General features: G+C 56.8%; 2 protein-coding genes across 2 annotated transcripts; both read left to right on the top strand.

The window, feature by feature from the left end:
- The first annotated feature begins 200 nt into the window (after positions 1-200).
- Positions 201-4,917, top strand: TRIM17 (tripartite motif containing 17). The gene is made up of 6 exons (XM_058554871.1): positions 201-667; positions 1,923-2,018; positions 2,447-2,677; positions 3,882-3,904; positions 3,996-4,096; positions 4,370-4,917. The coding sequence occupies exons 1-6, from the start codon at positions 215-217 to the stop codon at positions 4,915-4,917; spliced, it is 1,452 nt and encodes a 483-aa protein (XP_058410854.1). The 5' UTR covers positions 201-214.
- Positions 4,918-6,196: 1,279 nt separating this feature from the next.
- TRIM11 (tripartite motif containing 11) lies at positions 6,197-14,445 on the top strand. The gene is made up of 6 exons (XM_058554746.1): positions 6,197-6,697; positions 8,681-8,776; positions 9,144-9,374; positions 12,046-12,068; positions 12,146-12,246; positions 12,710-14,445. Exons 1-6 carry the CDS (start codon positions 6,290-6,292, stop codon positions 13,255-13,257), a joined length of 1,407 nt encoding a protein of 468 aa, XP_058410729.1. The 5' UTR covers positions 6,197-6,289; the 3' UTR covers positions 13,258-14,445.
- Positions 14,446-23,904: the final 9,459 nt, after the last annotated feature.

Raw genomic sequence — 23,904 nt, 5'->3', positions numbered from 1 at the left:
TTCTCCAAAAGTGGGCGGACTGGCCAGACAGACAGGCGGGCGGGGGGCCTACCAGGTTTGGTCATGGAGAGGGTCTGTCAGCTTCCAGGGAGGCATTTGTGCCTCTTCTTGAGGAGGGTCAACATGACAGCTCGGGCGCCCTGAGAGGACCCATCTGCAGAAGGACGCTGCAGGAGTGCGGGGAGGCCCTGACTGCGGGCAGAGGGTGTGTGGGATGCTCTGTTCCTCCCCAGGAGCCATGGATGCTGTGGAACTGGCCAGAAAGCTGCAAGAGGAGGCCACCTGCTCCATCTGTCTCGACTACTTCACGGACCCTGTGATGACCACCTGCGGCCACAACTTCTGCCGCGAGTGCATCCGGCTGAGCTGGGAGAAGGCCAGAGGCAAGAAGGGCAGGAGGAAGCGCAGGGGCTCCTTCCCTTGCCCCGAGTGCCGCGAGCCGTCCCCCCAGAGGAACCTGCGGCCCAACCGCCTGCTGACCAAGGTGGCCGAGATGGCGCGGCAGCACCCCGGCCTGCAGAGCAGGAAGCTGTGTGCGGTGCACCAGGAGCTGCTCAAGCTCTTCTGCCAGGACGACCAGAGCCCCATCTGTGTCGTCTGCAGGGAGTCCCGGGAGCACCGGCACCACAGGGTGGTCCCCATCGAGGAGGCCGTGCAGGAGTACAAGGTGGGCCCCGGGGGGGCGGGGACCCAGGAGGCCCGACTGTGTGAGTGTCTTGAGGAGTGTATTAGTCAGGCCAGGGCATGGCTGTGTAACAAACAGCTCCGTGCACAGGACCACATGGCCGAGGTGTGCCCAGGCCAGTGGTGCATCGCCTCTATGGTGATTCAGGAGTCCAGGCTGAGGAAGGCGCTGCCCGACGCCGGTCCACATTCCCTGCTGGCCTCACGCGGCCGTCTGTGTGGGCAGGCTGGGTGACAGTCTACAGGGGGAAAGCCTTTCTCCTCGACCTGTTGAGGCTCTCTGGCTGGGGGCCCCAAGGTCAGACTGAGCAAAGACAGACCAATGGGAAGGGCGAACCAATCGTTAATACGTGGAGGCAGCACCTTCACGTGGGAGAAACCTCCGTGACAGAACAGAGGGGCGGTCAGAACTAGGGCTGATGTAGCATCTTAAGGAGGAACAGACCTCTGGAGAGAAGCAACAAGACCTCGGCAGAGGTCTCAAGCTCCCAGAGCAGCCGACTGGGGGAAGTGTCTCCGTCTGTTCCCACTGCCCTAACAGAATATCAGAGCCGGGGTGGCTGAGAAACAGCGGGAACCTACTGCTCACAGTCCTGGAGGCTGGAAGTCCGAGATCAGGGCCCAGCACGGTCGAGTGAGAGCCGCTTCTGGTCCACGCACAGCCACCTTCACACTGTGGCCTGCGTGGTGGAAGGGGCAAGGAGGATTGCTGGGGTCTCTGCGACGAGGGCACTGATCCCACTCCTGAGGGCTACCCCCTCATGACTGGTCACCTCCTGGAGGCCCCACCTCCTAACACCATAGCCCTGGGGGTTAGCATTTCAGCATGAGTTTGGAGGCACAAACCTTCAGACCACAGCAGACGGTGAATATTTGGGGGAAACTAACAGAAGATAAGAGTTCCTAGTGCAGGTCCATGTCGGCACCAACTCTCCCTCTCCTTCACGGCCACAAAACTTCCCCAAAGAGAGGATTCGTGGCAGCCCCCATTTCTCAGAAGTTTCTGCTTTTGGTCAGATAAGGGGAGTCCCAGGAAGGCGGCTCTGCATCTGCTGGTTCTCATTGGCCTCCAGTTCCAAACAATCCTCTTGCCCAAGGGGCACGTTTTGGGGTGGGGTATTTCCATCATATACAACCCCCTTGGGATGGTCTATGGTGGATGCAGCTTCAGAGAGCACCTTCCTCTGCCGGGTGTGAGGGGGCCTGACCCCATCTCCCGCGGGCTGTGTGCCCCACAGCTGAGGTTGGAGGATGACATGGAGCGCCTGCAGGAGGAGATGAGGAGGACCGGGAAGCTGCAGGCCAGGGAGGAACAGACCTTGGCGGAGTGGCAGGCAGGTGCTGGGGGCTGCACTGAGCTGGGCGGGAGGCCTGAGCGGGGCAGGGAGGCCAGGCGGGCCCCAGAGAGGGCCTCCTGCTGGACGCTTGAGCTGGAAGTCACTGTCGCATGTGGATGAGAGCGCAGGACCCCAGCAAGGTAGTGGAATTGCCCGCAGAATGAGGACTGGGAACGTGGGCTCAGCTGACTGGCCCTTGTGGAGACGCAGGGAGGGGGGCACACGGTGCTCAACAGGCCGTGTCACCGGGAGGGGGGCTTCTGCGTAGCCCCTGCTCCCACCCCTGCCCAGTTTGCTGGTTTTCTGTGGATACGGGTGCCCCGGGGAGATGTGCCGGCGGCCCCGGAGCATCCCTCGAGGCTGGCGGGCACACTCAGAAAGCGGACACGGGCGGCGCCTCATCTCTGGGGCCCCCTCTCCACCAGGAGAAAGTGAAGGAGCAGAGGGAGCGCATCGTGGTGGAGTTTGAAAAGACGGGCCTCTTCCTGCTGGAGGAGGAGCAGCGGCTCCTCCAGACCCTGAAGGAGGAGGAGGAGGAGACGGCGGCCAGGCTGCGGGAGAGCGCGGCCGCGCTGGAGCAGCAGAGACGCTCCCTGGAGATGCTGCTGTTGCAGCTGGAGGACAGGCGTGAGCGCGAGCCACTGCAGATGCTGCAGGTGAGGGGCGCACCTGCCCACTTGGCCCAGCTGGGTGTGGGAGCATGAGTTCCAGCCCAGGTGTGGTCGACCTGCAGGAACAAGACAGACAAGGCTCCGTCTCAGTCAGCTCAGGCTGCATCACATACACCACAGCCTGGGGGTTCAAACCACAGACGTTCGTCGTCTCCCAGTCTGGAGGAGATGGGCAGGGCTGGTTCCTCCTGAGGCCTCTCTCCTTGGTGTGTAGATGGCCGTCTTCTCCCTGTGTCCTCACGTGGTCATCCCTGAGTGTCTGTGTCCTCATCTCCTCTTCTCATACGGACAGTCATGTGGGATCAGGGCCCACCCCAGTGACCTCTTTTCACCTTCATCACCTCTTTAAAGGCCCTGTCTCCACATACAGTCCCATTCTGAGGTCCTGGGGGCTCCAACACAGGAATCTGGGGACACACTGCAGCCTGTGACAAGCTCCAGTCCTACAGACCTGTGTCCTGCATCCCCTTCCTTGTCCGGCAAGGTGGCCGGGGGCAGCTGTCACCACGTGGTGATTTGGGGCAGGGACACACTGGCCCAGAGAGACACCCATGACTTCAGGGGCAGGAGCAAGTCAAGCGTCCCCTCCGAGGGTGACAGAAGTGGGGAGAAGCAGCTGGCATGCCAGGGACGGGCCGCACGCCGCAGCCCTGGAGGGGGTTCTGTTGCCGACAGTGAGTAACTGACGAATCGTGTGTGGAGTGATGGAATCCACAGAAAGAATACGGGTCTCTCACACACACACACGCGCTTGCGTGCACACACATACATAAACGTGTCCTGATAGATTCTAGACCACAAGTCGCCCCAACTTTGGGGAATACTTTGTCTTCTAGTAGAAAGCAACCTGTTAGGAATCCACTGACTTCTGACCCACCCGAGGCCTGTGGCCGCAGTGTGAAGGCCCCGCTTGGTCTCCCCGCGTGTTCCCCGCCCCTTGGGAGCTGGACACCTTCCCTGTGTCCTTGCTTGTCGTGCAGGGAGAGCAGGAGGCCTGGGTGGCCCAGACGCACGGTTCCCGGGTATGGCCTAGAAGTAGGGTAACACTCTGGAAAGCGGACTCAGGGCTCCTGGACAGCACTGTAAGGCCCCTCTAGCTCTGCAAGCCGGAAGTGTGGACACAGGGTACTTGGTGACACCCCAGGTTCCTAATGAGGCCTCTGATCTCCCCCCCCCGTGTCCTTCGCAGGACATGAAGGACCCTCTGGGCAGGTACGTGGCCACCCTGGGTGGAGGCAGTAATGGGTGCAGGGAGGGCTCAGCGTGGGGCTGGAGGGGACGGTGAGACCTGTGTCCATCGGAGGAAGAACAGCCTGAGTGTGCAGTACCCGGAGGCCACCCCCATTGTGCTGAGGACGGTCTGCAGGGTCCCTGGGCAGATAGAGGTGCTCAAGGGCTTCCAAGGTAATCAGGGGCCCAGTTCTCTCAGCAACACCCCACCCCGCTCCCAGCCACTCAGGGCCAGAGCCACCAATGGGGGGTCTTGACCGCACTAACCAATGCCCAAACAGCCCCCAGCCCCCTCTCTTTGGCACCCCAGTGTGGACAGCTGGGGGATGGGATCACACAGTAACCTCAGGTTCACAGCTGGACCTGGCTGACGGGGGATCTGGGGGGTTGGGGAGAATCAGGGATGATTTGGGCCCCCTCTCCCCACGGACCTGGGCTTGTCTGCAGAGGATGTGGTGCCTGACCCCACCACGGCATACCCCTACCTCATCTTGTACGAGAGCCGCCAGAGGCGCTACCTAAGCACCCCGCCCGACGGCGCACCCTGCGGCAAGGACAGGTTCCTGGCCTACCCCTGTGCGGTGGGCCAGGAGGCCTTCTCCTCAGGGAGGCACTACTGGGAGGTGGGCATGAACCTCACCGGAGACGCGCTGTGGGCCCTGGGCGTGTGCAGGGCCGACGTGAGCCGGAGGGACAGGGTCCCCAAGTCCCCGGAGAACGGGTTCTGGGTGGTGCAGCTGTGCAAAGGAAGGAAGTACACGCCCGCAGCGGCCGGCCCCACGCCCGCCACGCTGGCCGAGCCCCCCAGCCACGTGGGCATCTTCCTGGACTTCGAGGCTGGGGAGGTGTCCTTCTACAACGTGAAGGACGGCTCCCACCTACACACCTACTCCCAGCCTGCCTTCCCTGGGCCCCTGCAGCCCTTCTTCTGCCTCGGGGCCCCCAAATCCGGCCAGATGGTCATCTCTACAGTGACCCTGTGGGTGAAGGGTTAGGGGTGCTGGCCCAGGGCGCCGGCGCCCCGGTCTCTCGGGAAGGTGAGGTGGTCCAGCTCAGTGAGGCCACCTGCCTGGCTTCTCCCCAGTGGAGCTGTGAGAGCCACCGCTGTGCAGGATGGTTTCACAGGCCAAAATACAATTGTGATTCAAGCAGCTAAACATCTGGACTGTGTTCATAGATGCTTCGTAGAGGAGCCTTCCAGGAGGCCCCAAGTTACATAGTGGACCAACTTCTAAATACACACAGACCAACCAGGCCAGTGTAGCCCCGTTTTCTTTAGCCACGTCCACACCCCCACCCCCATGCTCTTAGGGATGGTGCCCCCTCATTGGCTTCTCTGTTGTCTGGTTATTGTGTGTACTAGCCACGGCCTCAGGTGTCCACTTTCTTTGTCCTCCAGAAATTCCATGTTCGGGTCCTTCACAGAAAAAAAGGGGGAAGTGAGACTTTTCAAACTGAACCCCTAAAAGCCTCAGAGCACTCACCCCATCCCTTCCCACCTCTCCCAAGTTGTACCTGAGGGGGCGAAATTCAAAGGAAGTAATAAGGATTATCGGGAGGGGGCAGGCCTGTTCCATTCTTTTCACTCCCTCTCCACGCCCCCCCACCCCCGCAGTTTCAGGCGCATTAACAGCCCTGGAACAATCACTAGCTCCCCAGAATTCCAGGCAGTGTACCCCTACACCAACAAGACCAGAGTCCTTGCGGGCCCAGCTGCTCACCCCGTTCATTCTGATCCTGCCCGGCCTGGGGCCGCGCGGGGAACGCCTGGGGCTCCCCTCGTCCTCGCGGTCACTGAGCGGGCAGCCCCGCTGGCTCCGGCCCCTGCACCCCATCCTTCCCGGAGCCCGAGGGAGAGGCCGGGCTGCGCGACCCCTGAGCGACCCGGAGCCTGCAGTGCGCGGACGAGGGCGGCGGCAGCGGCGACGCAAGGTCACCGGGGGAACAGCCTCCAATTCAGTCCGGCCCGCGGGCCGCGTGACAGGCCGCGGCCAATCCGGGGCTAAAGCGGGTTGTTCCAAAAAAAAAAAAAAAAAAAAAAACCACTCAGCTGCTTCCTGCTTCCGCCGAGGCTCCTCTTCCTGCCGGCGTCCGGGAGCCCTGCGCCCTGTGTTGGAGCCACGGCAGCCCCGGAGCCGCGCGTCTCGCCTCCCCGGAGTCCCCGCGCCCCGAAGTCCCCCGCGTACCCCGGTGCCCGGCGCCTCGCCTCCCCGCAGCCCCCGCGACCCCCGGTGCCCTGCGTCTCGCGCCCCCGCGACCCCCGGTGCCCTGCGTCTCGCGTCCCCGCACGCTCCCCAAAGTCCCGGCAGCGGCAGGCCACTGCGCGACCCGGCGGAGAGCGCCGCCTTCCTGCGCTCCGCAGGCACCATGGCCGCCCCCGACCTGTCCACCAACCTCCAGGAGGAGGCCACCTGCGCCATCTGCCTCGACTACTTCACGGACCCAGTGATGACCGACTGCGGCCACAACTTCTGCCGCGAGTGCATCCGGCGCTGCTGGGGCCAGCCCGAGGGCCCGTACGCGTGCCCCGAGTGCCGCGAGCTGTCCCCGCAGAGGAACCTGCGGCCCAACCGCCCACTCGCCAAGATGGCCGAGATGGCGCGGCGCCTGCACCCGCCGTCGCCCGTCCCGCAGGGCGTGTGCGCCGCGCACCGCGAGCCGCTGGCTGCCTTCTGCGCCGACGAGCTGCGCCTGCTGTGCGCGGCCTGCGAGCGCTCCGGGGAGCACTGGGCGCACCGCGTGCGCCCGCTGCAGGAGGCGGCCGACGACCTCAAGGTGCGCCCGGGGGGCGGGGCCCCGGTCTGGGGGGCGGTGAGCTGCGCGGCCCGGCCCGGCTATGGGGCCGGGGGTGGGCCGCTCTCGGAGGCCGAGGTCCCGCGATGGCCGGGGACTGGGCAGGTGTGACGGACAGCTGGCGGGGATGGAGCCTGGAGCAGGAGAATGCGGGAGGAGACCCTCAGAGATGGCTGGTCTTAGACGGACGAGGACGGATGAGAATTTTGAGCTCTCAGAGGGCTGTGGGCAGGGCAGGGCCGTGGGGCAAAGGCCAGGGCTGAAGTCTTGGTGAGAAAAGACTGGGGGCGGGGGCAGCTGCTGCACAGCCCCAGGCTGGCGTCCACGCAGGACAGAGCCGTTGCCCTGGGAAGTAGGCAGACCCCCCGGCTCTCCGGCTTTCTCAGTGGGGCACTAGGGGCCGCCTCTGCTGTGGGACTTGCGGCGTCAGCCCCGATTTGACCCCAGGCTGGGATGCTTTGGTTTTCTGTACCGGAAATGCATTTCTTTAAAAGGCAAACCACCACCAGCCAAAACCTCTGCTGAGAGCCTCAGGGCAGACACTCACCTTGGCTGGCCTCCTGCCCCATTCCTCGCTGGTCTGCCCTGGGTTTGTTTCTGGAACCCCAAGTACTGAATGCTGGGCAGCGTCTTTCAAACGTTTTGGCTGCATTTTGCTTCCTGGGCAGTAGTGTGTGTTTGCCCAGATGCACCAAGAACACGGTTTAGCCAGCTTTAGAATCAGTACTCTGCCAGCTGTGACTACGGTGGAACAAGCTTCTGGGACGCCAGAATAAACCTGTACCCGGATCCACGTCAGCAGGCTTGTCTTGACAGATTCCTGTGGCTCTTTTTCTCTCGCTTTGAGATACAACACATTGAAGAACGTCCACTTCTGTATCATGCCAGCAGGTTTGCACTCCTGTCACCACACACCCCGATCAGGGTGCAGAGAGTGACCAGAGAGCAGAGAGTGACCAGCAGCTCTCCAGAGGCCACTACTAGCTGACCTGATAAAGTCCCATGAGGCAGCATTTAATCCTTCCATTATAGGGGAGGAGAAGCCTTTTCCTCTACCCTGTTAGGATTGGTGCTTGAGGCCTGTGAATTAAACTGACAAAAGACAGATCAACAGGTGAAAAAACATAAAGGTTTATTAGCCTTTTAAATTTTACATGGCACAAGGGCTCAACAGGAAAGAAATGGAAAAACCGAAAAAGTGGTCAGACTCGAGGGCTCGTGTTCCATTTTAACAGAGGATGATAAACTAGAGAAGTCAAGAGACAAAGGAAGGGGTTTTGCACTTCTAGGGCCGATAAGTTGTGGGAAAGGGACTAGGAAATATATGGGGGAACTGATGGAAAGTCAGGGCTATGTAGTAAGGTGTGTTCAGGCGGGTTCACCTCAGTGTCGATGACTGCCCATGAGTGCTCTCCGTGTCCTGGTACAGGGTGATGTGCCTGTACAACCCAGGGGTGTGGCCCCGCGGACACTGCCTCTCTCGCTCTGTGGCAGTCCTTCAGACCTCCCTGTGTCCCTGGGCTCGTGGCTGTCCCAGGTTCCAGTGTGCTGTGTTGAGTTGAAGTCAACAGTCAGGCGTGGGCCTGGGATCAGGCCCAGGGAGGCGGATACAAATGTGCCCATCCCACGGCTCGTTCCTGTGATGCTGAAACACCGCAGGCCCAGGGAAGTGAAGGGCTTCGGAGGAAAGAAGGCTGTGATGTGGTGGGATGTAGGACGTGGGGTGTGGGAAGGTTGGCCAGAGACGAGGACAGCCAGGGAAAGGAAATGCGAGCAAGGGGCCAGGATGTCGGCCTTGGCGGTGGGTGGGAGGGCATCTCCTGGCAAATTTGAGTTTGTCCCGCCTGTCGGGTCCCAGATGCTGTTTCCTAGGACTGTGTCCCTGTGGAGTTGAGGCTCAGCTGGAGTTGGGCAGGCGGGAGGCCTTGGGGGCGGGGGTCACTATCTGGCCTTTCCTCCCCGCAGGGCAAGCTGGAGAAGTCCCTGGAGCATCTGCGGAAGCAGATGGAGGACGCGCTGCTGTTCCAGGCCCAGGCGGAGGAGACCTGCGCCCTGTGGCAGGCAGGTGGCTGGGCGCCCAGGGTCCCAGAGGGTGGAGGATGGGGGGCACTGGGGCTCCACTGCGGGAGGCTGCCGTCCCCACTCGGCTTCATGCTTCTGCATAAGGCGGCACCCCTGCTCCAGACTCCGTATATAACCCGCCTCGGGGGCTTGGGGGTTGGGGGTTGAGGAGGGATGGATATGGGGGCCTTGGATGGCGGTGGTGGGTGGAAGGGGTGTGGAGGGGTCCCGAGTGGTAGATTTAGGGGTGGAGTGGGGCTCAGGAGGACCGGGCATGGGGGCCCCAGGTCGGTGGTAGATTTGGGCATTAGGGAGGGACTGGGTGTGGGGGCCCCTGGTCGTCAGCCGTCCACTGCGGCCCCCACAGAAGATGGTGGAGAGCCAGCGGCAGAACGTGCTGGTGGAGTTCGAGCGGCTGCGCCGCCTGCTGGTGGAGGAGGAGCAGCGGCTGCTGCAGCGACTGGAGGAGGAGGAGCTGGAGGTGCTGCCGCCGCTGCGGGAGAGCGCCGCCCGGCTCGCGCAGCAGAGCGCCCAGCTGGCCGAGCTCGTCGCGGAGCTGGAGGGGCGCTGCCAGCTGCCGGCGCTGGGGCTGCTGCAGGTGAGCCGGCCCCCAGCCCTGGCCGTGCCACGTTGGGGCTCTCGGTGGGTGGGGTTGCGGGAGTGGAGGGCAAGGCGGTGGAGGGAGCCGTGGGCAGAGCAGGCCGTCCTCGCGCTGGGCCAGGTGCCCCAGGTGTGATTGTGGGTCCCATGGACGCGGCAGCCTGGGGGGTGGACACCAGTCCTGAGCCGTGTTGAGAACTGTTGGCACCGGTCTAGGAGCCCCACTGGGGACTGGCCAGGCCTCGTGCTGGGCGGCGTTCCAGGATCCAGAGCCTGTGGGTCACCGCCCAGCCCTCTGAAGGCTTGGGCCCACTGGGCTGAGAGGAAGGGCCAGCAGGTCTCCCAGAGGCTTCCTGCATTGGCTCCCTGTCGCCCCGAGGATCTGCCTGGCTCCTGGGCCAGCTCTTCCTGTCCCCAGGCAGGAGCAAGGTCGCTGCGTGCACGGTCCAGGGGGCTTCCTGTGGGAGGTGACCCCCTGTGGAGCCTCAGCTAACAGAAGAGGCTCCTGGCCACTGTCCTGGGCTTTGAACCTGGCCCTTTGGCCTCTGCTGAGCCATCGAGCTGTTTTAAGCCTGGGAAACAGGAAGAACCCCGGGCGAGTGTCTGGGGGACTTGAGGGAAGTCGGACTCCGCCGGGGTTGTAAAGTGGGGGCTGGGCAGCCAGCCAGGAAGTGGGGGTGGGCAGCCTCAGCAGCATGTGGTGCTGGAGAAGCCGTGGCACGGAACTTCCTGAAGGAGGAAGAAAGCCTGGCGAGTGAGGTGGAGCCACGGAAATGCGGCGTGGGGTCTCTGCTGAGGTGTCCCAGGGGCGGGGGTCTCCGCCAGCCTAGCTGCGTTTCATACCACTGAGTGGCTGCCTGCCCCCCACCTTGTCCCCCCAGTGCTGCCACCTGCCCCCTGCTGCTCATGGCCCCTGGTCCTGCCGTCCTCTGCGGCCCTAGCTCGCCGACTTCAGGGGTGCTCCCTCAGCCCCAGCTCCCCTGCCTGTGCTGTGGGGGGCGTGAGGGAGCAGCCCTGCAGCACCCTGTTTGCTGGTGTGAGTGAGGAGGTCAGTGGGCTCGCACCTTTGGCCGACGGTGCTGGACGGGGAAGGCGAGGGTTGAGGTGACTGCCAGGAGCGCACCCCCTGGCTCCCAGCTGCCCCCCAGCCCTTCCCCCCTAGCCATCCTCCATGGGCACAGAGTGTTTTCCTAAAGGGCTGCGTGTCCAAGTCCCCACCGCCCAGGGTGGCCAGGTGGTCTCCACAGAGGCCAACCCCCTCCCCTGGGGGCCCTGGCCCCCCACCCCCCAGTTCTCTTCTGCTGCTCCACCCCTTTCACCGTGTGTCCCCACATACACACACATGCTGTTCTGAGCGGCTGGCCTCGTCACAGCCAAGACCACCCCCCATCTCCCAACACCCAGGTGGAATGACTCAGGCTGTTTCCGCTTTGCACCCAGCCCACGGCAGGCTCCTCGTGTTCCAGGCCCTTTGTATGTGCCTCTCCCAGGCCTGCAGCGAGTCTCGTGTCTCCCAGTGAACTCTCCTTGGGCTGCAGAAGCCCACCAGTCTTCCTTTGAGGTCTAGTGTGTGTCGTTACCCCCACACAGCATCAACCACTTGTGTGTGACAATCTCCCGCCTCCCGGGAAGCCTTCATCAAGCACAGTGTTACCTACTTCTGTGTCCCAGGGTCCAGCCTGGTAGCTGGTGCACAGTGGGGTCAGAATGACTACATATGGGATTCCTCTGACTGACCACGTGGGCCAGGTCCCTGCTGTGCTGTTCTAAAAAGACAAAAGACCAAGCTGCTTGCCACCAGCTGAGCGTCTCAGTCAGCTCGGGCTGCATAACAACCACCTCAGTCTGGGGCTCAAACCACAGACGTTCATTGTCTCCCAGTCTGGAGGCTGGAAGTCAGAGGTCCAGATGTGGGCGGGGCTGGTTCCTCCTGAGGCCTCTCTCGGTGTGTAGACGCCCATCTTCTCCCTGTGTCCTCACATGGTCATCTTTCTGTCTTCATCTCCTATACAGACACAGTCATGTGGGATCAGGGCCCACCCCAGTGACCTCATTTTACCTTCATCACCTCCTCAGAGGCCCTGTCTCCACACACAGTCCCATTCTGAGGTCTTAGGGGCTGGGGCTCCAACACAGGAATCTGGGGACACACTGCAGCCCATGACACTGAGCAGAATGCTCTCACAGATCATCGTTGGGAAGGTGGAGTGTGAGCTGGGACCTGAGAGGGCCGCAGGCGCAGGCTGGGCAGCGGGGGAGTGGGCGGGAGCAGGCGAAGCCAGACAGCCAGGTGCATGGAGCCCAGCGGGTGGGAGGCGCTAGACCAACACAGGTGTGGCTCCCAGCAGGTGGAGACAGCACCCACTGGGACCCCACCCCACCTGTCTCAGCACCCAGGGCGCTGGGAGCTCTGTGTGGGGGAGCCCGCAGCCTAACCTCCTGTGTCCTCTGAGCATGCAGAGGGAATGAGGCCGAGTCTGCAGGGCTGGCCACACCCCAAGCCTCCCCAGTGTCCCTGTGTCTGAGCCACACTCTGTGGGCGTGTGTCTGTGTATCTGCTGCCGTGTGCTCCGGGGGCCAAAGGGGAGCAGAGACATTGGAGGGGCGACAGGGCAGGGCATGGGGCCCCAGTACAGGGACGGGCGCTGACACTGTGTGTCTCTCCACAGGACGTGAGGGACACCCTGCGCAGGTAGGAACCCAGCCTGTCCCCGGGGGTGGGGGGCGGAGTGAGCCCACTGCAGGGGTGACGCCCGTGCTGCCCCTCAGGGTCCAGGACGTGAAGCTGCAGCCGCCCGAGGTGGTGCCCATGGAGATGAGGACGGTGTGCAGGGTGCCGGGGCTGGTGGAAGCCCTGCGGCGGTTCCGAGGTGGGTGCCGGGCAGCGTTTGGAGGCGGGGGGCTTGCTGCTGGCTGTAGTCCAGAAGTGTGGGTCCTGAGCTGCTGGTGTCAGGGTCTGATGGGAACGGCTCCTAGTTCATGGGCGAGAGGCCAGGAGGGGTCAGGGCCGTCGGACAGGATGGCAAGCGGCAGCCGAGGAGAGGCCAGGCCCCGGGAGCCTGGTGTGAGCTGGGCTAGAAGGCACTCACTCCGCTCTGGGCGCTGAGTGGACATAGAAAGCACTAGGGGTTCCTCTCCTCTAAAGGAGGATGAATCGCAAGATGATGTTGGCCACCTTCTAGAATATTCCAAGTTGCAGCTAGAAGTGGTTAGGTGATCTTGTCAGAGTGGGAGGGAGCATGGTCAGTTTGTGGCCAGTCCCTCCCGCTGGCTGCAAGGGTGCAGGGGCCTGGGGCAGACAGCCTCTCAGGGTGACCACTGCTCTGTCTGCAGGGGATGTGACTCTGGATCCCGACACCGCCAACCCCGAGCTGGTCCTGTCGGAGGACAGGAGGAGCGTGCGGCGGGGGGACCTGCGGCAGCCTCTGCCCGACAGCCCCGAGCGGTTCGACCCTGGGCCCTGCGTGCTCGGCCGGGAGCCCCTGACCTCGGGCCGCCACTACTGGGAGGTGGAGGTGGGGGAGCGGGCCAGCTGGGCCCTGGGCGTCTGCAGGGACAACGCCAACCGCAAGGAGAAGGGCGAACTGTTCGCCGGCAACGGCTTCTGGATCCTGGTGTTCCTGGGAAGTTACTACAACTCCTCCGAGCGGGCCTTCGCCCCTCTCCGGGACCCACCCCGGCGCGTGGGCGTCTTTCTGGACTACGAGGCTGGACATCTGTCCTTCTACAGCGCCACCGACGGCTCGCTCTTATATGCCTTCCCTGAGACGCCTTTCTCAGGGACCCTCCGGGCCCTCTTCTCACCTCTGTCCAGCAGCCCAACCCCTATGACCATCTGCAGGCCAAAAGGCGGGCCTGGGGACATGCTAGCTCCCCAGTGAGGGGGCCCTTATGAGCGAGTGGGCTTCTCACGGTCCCTTGTCCTGACTTGGGATCTTTGAGCCACCTGGAAAACCTGGGAGAGGAGCTCGTAGTGCCTCTCAGACGTGCGTAGTAAAACCAGACTCAGTCACTGTCATTCCTGGGAAGCTGTGCAAACGTGTGCAGGGCCGGCTGCGTCCTGTCCTGGGGTGCCCTCCAAGGGCCTTGGGTGCCAAGACCCCATTTGCTGGCGCGTTGCCAACAGCCCTTTGCAGAACCCCAAGCCCGGGACCCCGGCAGCTCTGGTTCCAGGAGCCCACCCAGTCTGGCCATGGTCTGGGGTGGGGCTCCGGGGCCTGACGACCCTGAGGCTGCACCCTGAGAAAGCTGCCGTTTCTGTGTGGCTGCTGGTGGGAGGAGCTCCAAGCCTGCCGGCCCGGCTCAGGGTCTGGTCCTATAACACGGGCTGGACGTGGTTGTCCCCGGTTAGTTAGGGTGCAGCAGAGTCCTCTGGAGAGGTGGTCGGGGAAAGGCCAGAGGAGGGGAGCTGGGAGGAAAAGGCGCTGATAAAGGGACCGAGTAACCAGGACCCACAGAGGGCCGACCATTCAGGGGTTCTAGAAAATGCTCCTTCCCTGACCGCCAGTGTAGAGGCCGGAATGCAGGGGACCTATGGGCTTGGACGTGAGCACAGGGCTGACAAGCTCCAGGTTCCATCTGAGCTGGGCTGAGAACTGCAGGCTGGTGTTGACACCACCTCTGCCCTGGGGGGCCATCCCCAAGTCTGCCTGGGGCTGGGGGCAAGGCTGCAAAGGGCCTCTCCTTATAGAATCCGGGATTTGTTTTGCTTCTAAGTTCTGCGTGTCTTCGCCCTTCTCACAAAGATGCAGCATCTCTGCACCCCTAGGATTTATTTATTGTAAGGGCCCGTTCTCACAGTAAATAAATTCACCATTGTCTGCAATCCCACTGTTTACGTGGGGGCGTGGGAAAACCCACTGGGAGGAGGGCTGGCCCCGGGAGGGTGATGTGGAGGCAGGATGCTCCCAGGCAAAGTCAGAGATGCAGCTGCTGCCCTCACAAACACAGCAACTCCCAGACGTGGTCTTCCTGGTCTTTGCTGAACGTGCATGTTCATTTCATGCGCCTGCTGTGGGATTCTTTTTCTTTTTCCAGATAACCTGATAAACACTCCATTTCCCACTGTGTTCAGTAGCCATGTAGTTTTCCATTTATGGGTCATTTATTTACTCATTTTCCCATTCTTGGACTTTTTTGTTATTGTGTGTTCCCCTTTGAATATCTTCACCAATTCCTTCTAATTATGTGCACAGAGGAAGGATTTTCAAGCGAGGGGTCTGGGCCTTCTCCTGGCTGGGGACTTGTCCCCGTCTCCTTTTCCCGAGCAACTGTGCCCACTCTGTTGCTTCCTGTTGACAACCTGAACATACCCACTGGTTCCTGCCTGGAGCAAGATTTGTACTTGAAGGCTTGGGACTTCCACCATGGCCACAGAAACCCTGCCGGTGGGACAGCCTCGCAGGTGACAGCACAGACGAGCACACAGCCGCACCCAGGACACCAGGACAGATGCCTCCAGCCACAGCATTGGACGGCAGAACGCTGGACACCAGTGTCAGGGAGAACCATTTGTCTCCACCATTCTGAGCTCTTGGCAGAGACCCTGCAACAGATTAAGAAGAGAAAAACAAGTTTATGAACATGTACACCTCATGTACACATGGGAGACCCCCAGGGAGGATGAGTTCTAAGCTGCTACTCAGAGTGATCTAGTGCTAGCGATCAACGCTAGCAGTGGGTGAGCCCCTCAGAGTAGCAGCTTAGAACTCCTGCTCATACAGCATCTTCCACAAAGAACAGAAGTTCATGGATAACTTCTGTTATCCATGTTTATCAATGGATAAATGACTGGACGAGAAGGCAGGTATAGACTTGCAAGGCCGGCCAACCGTGGGCAGGTAAACGAGTGGTAGATAAGGCTAGTTAGTAGGTGTGTTAGGTGGATTCCCTGGTGCTGTCTCCAGGCTGGAAGGTCTAGAGTTGTCTCCTGTGACTGCCGTAGCCCTTCCTGTGCAGAGGGACAGGGACACCTCTGTCAGTGTCTGTCTGGCTTGTAGGCAGGTGGTGCAGGCAGGTGCTTGTCTTGTATCTGCTCTTCTCAACTGCCTCCAGCTCAAAATAATCCTTATGCCACATGGGATGTTTTGGGGCAGAGTATTCTGCTGTCCACCAATTAGGGGATGAGCTTCAGTGGTGCTCACAGACAAGCACACACCTGAATCACCTTTCTAGGTGTTCTACTGCTGAAACCAGCCCCCACAATTCTAGGCGTGAAGGGACTACAGGAAACACAAGGCTCCTGCACGTGGGCAGACAGCCCGGAGAGAGACAGGAAACGACCTGTGACTCATGTCAGCAGTGGCTGAGCCCTACACCAGCAGTGGGTGATCTCCACTAGCAGTGGGTGAGCCTTACACTAGCAGTGGGTGATCTGCACTAGCAGTGGTGATCTACAATAGCAGCGGGTGATCTATACTAGCTGTGGGTGAGGTCCTACACTAGCAGTGGAAGATCTACACTAGCAGTGGGTGATCTGTACTACACTAGCAGTGGGTGATCTGTACTAGCAGTGATGATCTCCTACACTAGCAGTGGGTGATCTCCTATACTAGCAGTGGGTGATCTACACTAGCAGCGGGTGGTCTCCTACACTAGCAGTGGGTGATCACCTACACTAACAGTGGTGATCTACACTAGCGATGGGTGATCTTTTTTGTGTGTGTGTGTGAGGAAGATTGGCCCTGACCTAACATGTGCCAATCCTCCTCTCTTTTTGCTGAGGAAGACTGGCCCCGGGCCAACATGCATGCCCATCTTCCCCTACTTTATATGGGACGCTGCCACAGCGTGGCCTGACAAGTGGTGCGTCGGTGCGCGGCCGGGATCCAAACCGGCGAACCCTGGGCCTCCGCAGCAGAGCGCGTGCACTTAACCGCTTGCGCCACCAGGCTGGCCCCAGCAATGGGTGATCTATGCTAGCAGTGGGTGAGCTCCTACACTAGCAGTAGAAGATCTACACTAGCAGTGGGTGATATATACTAGCAGTGGTGATCTCCTACACTAGCAGTGGGTGAGCCCCTATACTAGCAGTGGATGATCTACCATAGCAGTGGGTGAGCTCCTACACTAGCAGTGGGTGATCTACACTAGCAGTGGGTGATCTACACTAGCAGTGATCTACACTAGCAGTAGGTGATCTCCTACACTAGCAGTGGGTGATCTTCTACACTAGCAGTGGGTGATCTCCTACACTAAAAGTGGGTGGTCTACACTAGCAGTGGGTGATCTCCTACACTAGCAGTGGATGAGTTCCTACACTAGCAGTGGGTGAGCTCCTATACTAGCAGTGGGTGATCTTCTACACTAGTAGTGGGTGATCTCCTACACTAGCAGTGAGTGATCTCCTATACTAGCAGTGGGTGAGCGCCTACACTAGCAGTGGTGGTCTCCTACACTACCGGTAGATGATTGACAGCAGCCAATGGGTCAAAAAAGAAATGACAAGAGAAATCAGTAAGTATCTGGAGATAAATGAAAACACAAAATACCAAAACTTACAGGATGCAGTGAAAGCAGTTTTAAGAGGAAAATTGTAGCTGTAAATGTTTACCTAGAGGAGAAACCTCAAATCAACAACCTAGCATTACACCTCAAGGAACTAGAAAAAGAAGACAAACTAAACCCAAATCTAGCAGAAGGAAAGAAATAAAGAACAGTGATAAATGAAATAAAGAAAAGAAAAGCAATAGAGAAAAACAACAAACCAAGAGTTTGTTCTTTGAAAAGGGCAATAAAATTGACTAACATTTAGCTAAATTAACTATGAAAAAAGAGAAAACTCAGATAATTAAAACCAGAAACGAAAGAGGGGACATTACAATTGATTCTACAGAAATAAGAAAGATTATGAGAGCATACTATTGGCAATTGTACGCCAACAAATTGGATAACTTAGAAGAAATGGGTAAATTTCTAGAAACATACAACCTACAAAGACTAAATCAGGAAGAAACAGAAAATCTTTTTTTTTTTTTTGAGGAAGATTAGCCCTGAGCTAACATCCACGCTAATCCTCCTCTTTTTTTTTTTGCTGAGGAAGACCGGCTCTGAGCTAACATCTATTGCCAATCCTCCTCCTTTTTTTTTCCCCAAAGCCCCAGTAGACAGTTGTATGTCATAGTTGCACATCCTTCTAGTTGCTGTATGTGGGACGCGGCCTCAGCATGGCTGGAGAAGCAGTGCCTAGGTGTGCGCCCGGATCCGAACCCAGGCCGCCAGTTGCGGAGTGTGCGCACTTAACGCTAAGCCACAGGGCCGGCCAAGAAACAGAAAATCTGAACAGACCTACAGCTGGTAAGGAGATTGAATCATTAATCCAAAACCTCCCAAGCTCCCCTTTGTTCCTGCCTTTGAAACTTCCCCGAGAAGCATCCCAGTCCAGAAGCTGAGGTGGTAGATTGCTCCATCTCAATGAACGGGTCTCTTAGTCCTAAGAACAGGTCAGTTCAGTTCAACAGTGTGTCTCATTTCAGGAGGGGGTGATGCATGTGGGGTCACCAAGTTAGGCCTGTATGGTATGAGTAATCGGGTATTTAATAAGAGGCATTTATATGGAAACAATATAAAAAAGTTAATGGTTGGAGCAAATTATAAACCCAGCTTCTGAGTTCTGAGGACAGCCAGTCAGAAGATTTCCGGATGTTTTGCAGTTTGAACATCATTGGACGTTCTAGTGAACTCTCTGAGCGGCCCCCAGTGACGGGCATGACGTTGTCCGTACGTGAGCTGCTGTGGTGATTCCTCTGGAGCGCATATCAAGTCGTCCAGCTGCAGCCTGCAGGGCAAGGGCAGTGCTTGTTCTTAGCAGTTCCAAGTCAAAACGGCCCAAGTACATTGGAAACACTAGTTTGGAGAGTTGTAGCCAGATGTTGGAAGAAACTGTATCCAGTCTGGTTTACAGGTAGGTAACAAAATCTCAAAGGCGATGAACAGGACTAGGATCTGATATCCACAAGAATGTGTTATAGTTCCTACGGAAACCATTTTCCTCTCTATAATCACCCCACTTCCACCATACGTAACCAAAGTAAGACTAATTTGTCTAGTTGCAAACTTAGCCTGATTATTTACATAAGTGCAGCAAGAATACTAATGACTGTGTAGGCTCTTTTAAATCTGCTTTGCTGGAACTTTTCATAAGGAATCTCAGATTAGACTTTTAAAAGCCTCTTGAGGCTAGGAAGACAAGCCAAGTCTGACTCAACATCATATTTCACTTGCAATATCTGTAGATTTGGGTTAACCCCTCTCTTCTTGAGATCCCTAAGCTATCCTGAGATTCCTGGGCCTGCCAGGAAATGACCTTCCTTATTCACCTGGTAATGATGCCAGGAACCCTGTAAGCAAGGCACCAGGCTGATTTTTCCAAGGAGATTTATTGGCTCCATAAAGTCAGCCTTAGTTCCTTGAAACTGTCTGGCCATATCTGATTTTATGCATATTCTCAAATATGACATTCCAGTCAAAGCCTTGGTAATATAACCAATGTTTCCAATTGTGTCCTGTTACAAGGAGAACAGATTCTTATTGAACTTTTGTGAATAAGTATATTGCCATGAAAAGAATACTTTGTTCCTTAATTCCGGAGAGATCAGAGAGGGAGAAAAGGATAAATGTTTCAATTCTGTTTACAAAGGTATAATTTACCAAATTGCTGTAAGTTATAGCTTAAGAGAAAAAAGTTCCTTAAATCTGGGAAAATAAAACATTAAAGAACCAGCAATGTTTTAAATAAAAATTATCATCATCCTCATCATTCATTTGGTCCCATGTAATTAATTCTTGATTATCTTGATCTTTTGTTAGCAGATTTATGAAGCCATTAGTTTCTCCATTTGGATTCTGCAAATTCTCACCCAGGTCAGTGGTATGATCTGAGAGTTATCAGAAACCTGCCCTTGTCAGAGTCCTTTCCATGAAGCTCCGGGAAACAAGCACTTTGCAAAACATCAGAGTGAAACAATAACTGTAAATGACAAAAGACGTAGCAATGGCCATAGTTAATATATGAGAGCTAGTATGTTGCAAACTACACACAAACAGTGAAAGAATTCAAAGATCGAAACATATGGAGACACACGGTCCATGGATTGATATACAGATTTAACGCAATTCCTATCAAAATCCCGGCAAGGTTTTTTTTTGCACAAACAAGATTATTCTAAAATTTATATGGGAAAGCAAAGGAACTAGAATATCTAGAAGAATTCTGAGAGGGAGGAATAGAGTGGGCAGAACCAGTGTCCCACACTCAAGACTTGCTCTACAGCATCAGCAATCAGGGCAGTGGGTATCGCAGAGGGACAGACTCATGGATGAACAGAGCAGAGACCCAGGAACAGACCCACACAAACCTGCTCAACTGATCTGTGACGGGAGCAAAGACTCAGCGGAGGAAGGAGAACCTTTAACAAGCGGTGCTGGAGCAGCGAGACGTCCAGGGAAAATGGACCTCGAGCCAAGGCTCACCCCTTCTGTGAAAATCAACTCAAAATGGATCATGGGCTTCAATGTAAAACATAAAACTTTTAGAGGAAATATGATGAAATCATCAGGACCTATACCCTTATCAGATACATGCTAGTTATATAAAACAACTCATCGTCGTGCTGCCCTTACCGGTGAGGAGGTAATGTCACCAAACTTCTTTCCTCCACTGGTAATAAAACAGATGTTCAACTTCTCAAAGCTTGTAGTGGTTCCAGTACAGCGTTCTTCATCTGCTTTCTTTTCCTTTTCTTTTCTGGATACACGGTTTGAGCCCACAAGATTGGTAATCCTGGTCAGGATGGGATCATTCTGACGGGAGTACCCAGGAGTACGTATGTGTTTTGGGGCCTGGAAGTGGCGGGAGCAGGTGTCTTTGCTGCGTGGAGGGTGATCTGGACCCGCATGTCTCAGGGCCCGCCAGCCAGAGGCCTGGTCAGCACCCTCCCGGCGAGCACTGACACACGCCTCCTTCTTATGGGTCCATGTGTCGGGAAAAAGCCCACTTCTGATTCCTATTTCGTCTCTCTATATGTGAGTTCCATGTTGTCATTTCTTCTGTCTTCCTTCTCATGGATAAAGAGAAGGAAGCCATTAACTATCAACGGTCCTTTTTTTCTTAAGAACATTTCAATTGGTTTTAGGCCAGTGATTTCCCCAGGCCATAAATACCTGGGTCTTAAGCCACGCTTGTAAACCTCACAGGAGGTTCCCTTAGAAATGCACATTTGCCTCAGTGTACAGCGCTGCGGCGCCCTGAACATGGGGAGATCTGAGACTCTTCATTTGTTACTGAGGAGTCGTCCTGGTGGGCCAGTGTTTCAGGGTGAGGCAGCCCGGCTGTTGTAAGGTCTGGACACTCAGTGTGGACACGAGTAATCCATGATCAATCTATAAGTCAAAATTGGGGTGAGTTTATTATGAGCCCGGTCTGAGGATTATAGCCTAGGGCCTTGCTTCCCCCCCGGAAGGAAGGACACGCAAAGAAGCAGGGTGTGGAGTTAACGGTTATGGGGAACAGAGAGCCTGCATCACAGACGGCAGGAATGTCTCTTTTACTGCTGTCACGTGATGCTTAGCTGGCACAGCAGGCTGGTGGTCAGCGGGTCAGTGGTCACAAGGTGGGCACAGCAGGTCAGTAATTAACCCTTAGTTCCCAGGCAGAGATGCTATCCTTAAAGAAATACTGACATAAGGGGAAGCTACATCCCTATCTTTAAGGGCATCACTCTGGTCTTTGGGACATAGTAAATGTTAAAGCAGATGTGCAATGCGTGCTCAACAGGCCACGTCAGGCCCTTTTGGAAAAAGAAGGTCAGGCTGAATTAGTTTTATACCAAATGGCTTCCTCCTATACTCCAATATATCCCATTGCTTTTCCTTTATTTATCCTCAGGCCCTAAGCAAGTTCTCCTGCACCCAGGGCCAGTGAGGAACAGTCGCCTGCTCTCCGCTGTGGCTTTCACAGACGTCCGTGAGTCTAATGACATCCTGGAGATATTTTGAAGGTGTGACATTTGAAGGTGATTTATAATAAAAAATACATATTCGGTCTCGTCCCCTTCCTGGCACAGAGCTCCCAAAGCCCTTGGAATTTCCTGTGATGAGAGCAATAAAGGTGTCTTGATATTCACAACAAGCCCTTGTCAACCACACCCGATTTATGTTAATGAGGTGACTCTGGAAAGCCCCTAAGGATGGGGCTGGTCACCAGGGGAACTGACCCTGTGATTAGAGGGCTAGAATGTCCAGTCCCACCCCTGACCTCCGGGGAGGGGAGAGGGCTGGAGGGTCAATCAATCACCAGTGGCCAGTGATTTCATCCATCACCCCTGTGTAATGAGGCCTCCAGAAAACCCAAAAGGACGGGGTTCTGAGAGCTTCTGGGCTGGTGGACGCGTGGAGGTGCTGGGAGGGGTGGCTCCCCTGGAGAGGGCGTGGAAGCTCCTGCCCTTTCCCCAGACCTGCCCTCTGCGTCTCTTCATCTGGCTGTTCCTGAGTTATATCCTTTCCTGCTAAACCAGGGATCCAGTAAGTGAAATGTTTCCTGAGTTCTGTGAGCCGCTCCAGCGAATTAATCCACCTGAGGAGGGGCCCTGGGAACCTCCTGATCTAGAGCCAGTCGGTCACAAGGACAGGGGACACTTGGACTTGTGATTGGCGTCTGAAGTGGGGTGGTCTTGTGGGACTGTGCCCTGTACCTGTGGGGTCTGACGCCGCCTCCAAGCAGACGGTGTCCGAATTGAGCTAATTCTTGGTGGTGTGGAACAAATTGCATCAGAATTGGTGTCAGAATCAGAGAAGGCAACTGAAAGGCAAAGCATCCTTACAATTAAGGGAGCAAAGAACCTTCCTGGCATGACCAGACACTCTCAGGCTGCATGCGTGTTCTGGAAAGCACTGCGGTGAACAGCCGGGCTGTGATCACGTGAGCTCCAGGGATGTCACCAAGGAGAGAAATGTGGGGCATCGTTAATCGTTGAGAACCAGGCGCAGCGACTCTCTCCAGTGTGGACAGGTGCTTATATTGGGGTTCTCTGTGATGGGTGTGAGAGCATGTGTTGGTGGGGCCGTCTTGTGGGCGTCCAGATGAAAAGCACTCAGACATTGTCAAGTTCCAATATTGCTAAAAGGTACTGACATTCAAGGAGTTGTTTCTCCGTTCTGCATGACAAGATACTATTCCTGGGAAATCTTAACAGGGCTCATTGTCTCCCCCAAACTACTGTTTAGGTGGGAAGGAACCAGGATGGAGGAGTCCCAGGAGATCTCACTATGCACAAGGGTTGCCCCATAAGGACCGTTGGATGGGGAGAGCAAAGTTTCCGAAGAATCTTTATTAATACGTAAGAGCAAAGCAGGATCAACGAAGACATTTTGGTGAACTAATGATGACAATGGAGAGTGGTGATGGTGGAGAGAGAGATTGCGATGATGGACATAACGCTGGTGGTCTGAGCTCTCGCTCTCTTTTTCTCCATATACACACATGACGTTTTATCCTCTCCGTTAAGATGAGCAAACTTTCCAATTACATTACCGTAAAAAAATGCCTCGTTTCCCAAACTGGCATTGGAGTCTCAGCCAACACCCTCCTCCTTCCTTCCACGTTGTCAGACTCCTGGGTCACAGGCCTAAGCCCCCCACCTGCCCATCTGTCACTTGGCCCACTTGGCGCTCCCCCACATAGTGATGCTCGTCACCATCGCGCTCCTAATACTGACGGACGTGTTTGGGATACGGAATTTCCGAAGTGATTCCCACGAAGGCCTTGGTCTCCCTGAACTGGGTCCTGGGGGGCCTCTGCGTCTGCACCGCCTGTCTCCTGACCTTGCTCCGGGCCATCACCTTCAGCCCCGCAGCTCCAGGCTGGTCAAATTCACCTCCACAAATTACGTCTTCCACTTTCTCTTCTTGTGGTTCCCAAATCTGCCCTTCTGTAGCAACCTGGTCATTTACTCTGTGTCTTCACCCAGCCTGTCCTCGCTGAGCCACACATTTATCAGTGAATAGCGTTCATCCTCCCTCATGAGGTACGTCATCAGGGGCCTGCTCTTGATGCTGTCACCGTCCAGGGACGTCTCCTTTGCAGGAATCGTGCTGCCCTCAAGTGCATCTGTGGTCAGTCTCTGGCTCAGACACAAGAGATGGTCCCTGCACCTTCACAGCCCCAGCATCTGCCCAAGAACCTTCCCGGAGAGAAGGACCCCAGCCTGTGCTGCTGCTGGCGAGCTTCTCTGAGGTTGTGGACTGGGAGGTCTTCATCATCTCTTTCTCCTCAACCGCATTACAGACGAACGACATGGTTGCCCTGGGTGTCCAGAGGCTTGTGCCAACGGCTACACCACTGTCAGTGCTTTGGTGCTAATCAGAGCTGACAAAAAGCTAACCACGGTTTGGAAAATATGTTGAGGAAGAGCCATCCATTTCAAACAAATTAGTGATGACATTTGTTTTAAATGAATCCCCCGGTTCACATCAATTATTCATGCAGCACAGCATCACCCGTCTTAACTCGGTGCCTCCGTGGGTCATTTTCC

The sequence above is a fragment of the Diceros bicornis genome, chromosome 1 (assembly GCF_020826845.1).
Source record: "Diceros bicornis minor isolate mBicDic1 chromosome 1, mDicBic1.mat.cur, whole genome shotgun sequence".
In the NCBI taxonomy this organism is placed as follows: Eukaryota; Metazoa; Chordata; class Mammalia; order Perissodactyla; family Rhinocerotidae; genus Diceros; species Diceros bicornis.
This window is presented reverse-complemented; position numbering and strand designations above follow the sequence as displayed.

Coding starts and splice junctions, on each gene's coding strand:
- TRIM17 (XM_058554871.1), top strand. CDS start 215: ATGCTCTGTTCCTCCCCAGGAGCCATGGATGCTGTGGAACTGGCCAGA. Junction 668..1,922: donor AGGCCGTGCAGGAGTACAAG/GTGGGCCCCGGG, acceptor TGTGCCCCACAG/CTGAGGTTGGAGGATGACAT. Junction 2,019..2,446: donor AGACCTTGGCGGAGTGGCAG/GCAGGTGCTGGG, acceptor CCTCTCCACCAG/GAGAAAGTGAAGGAGCAGAG.
- TRIM11 (XM_058554746.1), top strand. CDS start 6,290: ATGGCCGCCCCCGACCTGTCCACCAACCTCCAGGAGGAGGCCACCTGC. Junction 9,375..12,045: donor CGGCGCTGGGGCTGCTGCAG/GTGAGCCGGCCC, acceptor GTCTCTCCACAG/GACGTGAGGGACACCCTGCG. Junction 12,069..12,145: donor GTGAGGGACACCCTGCGCAG/GTAGGAACCCAG, acceptor GCTGCCCCTCAG/GGTCCAGGACGTGAAGCTGC.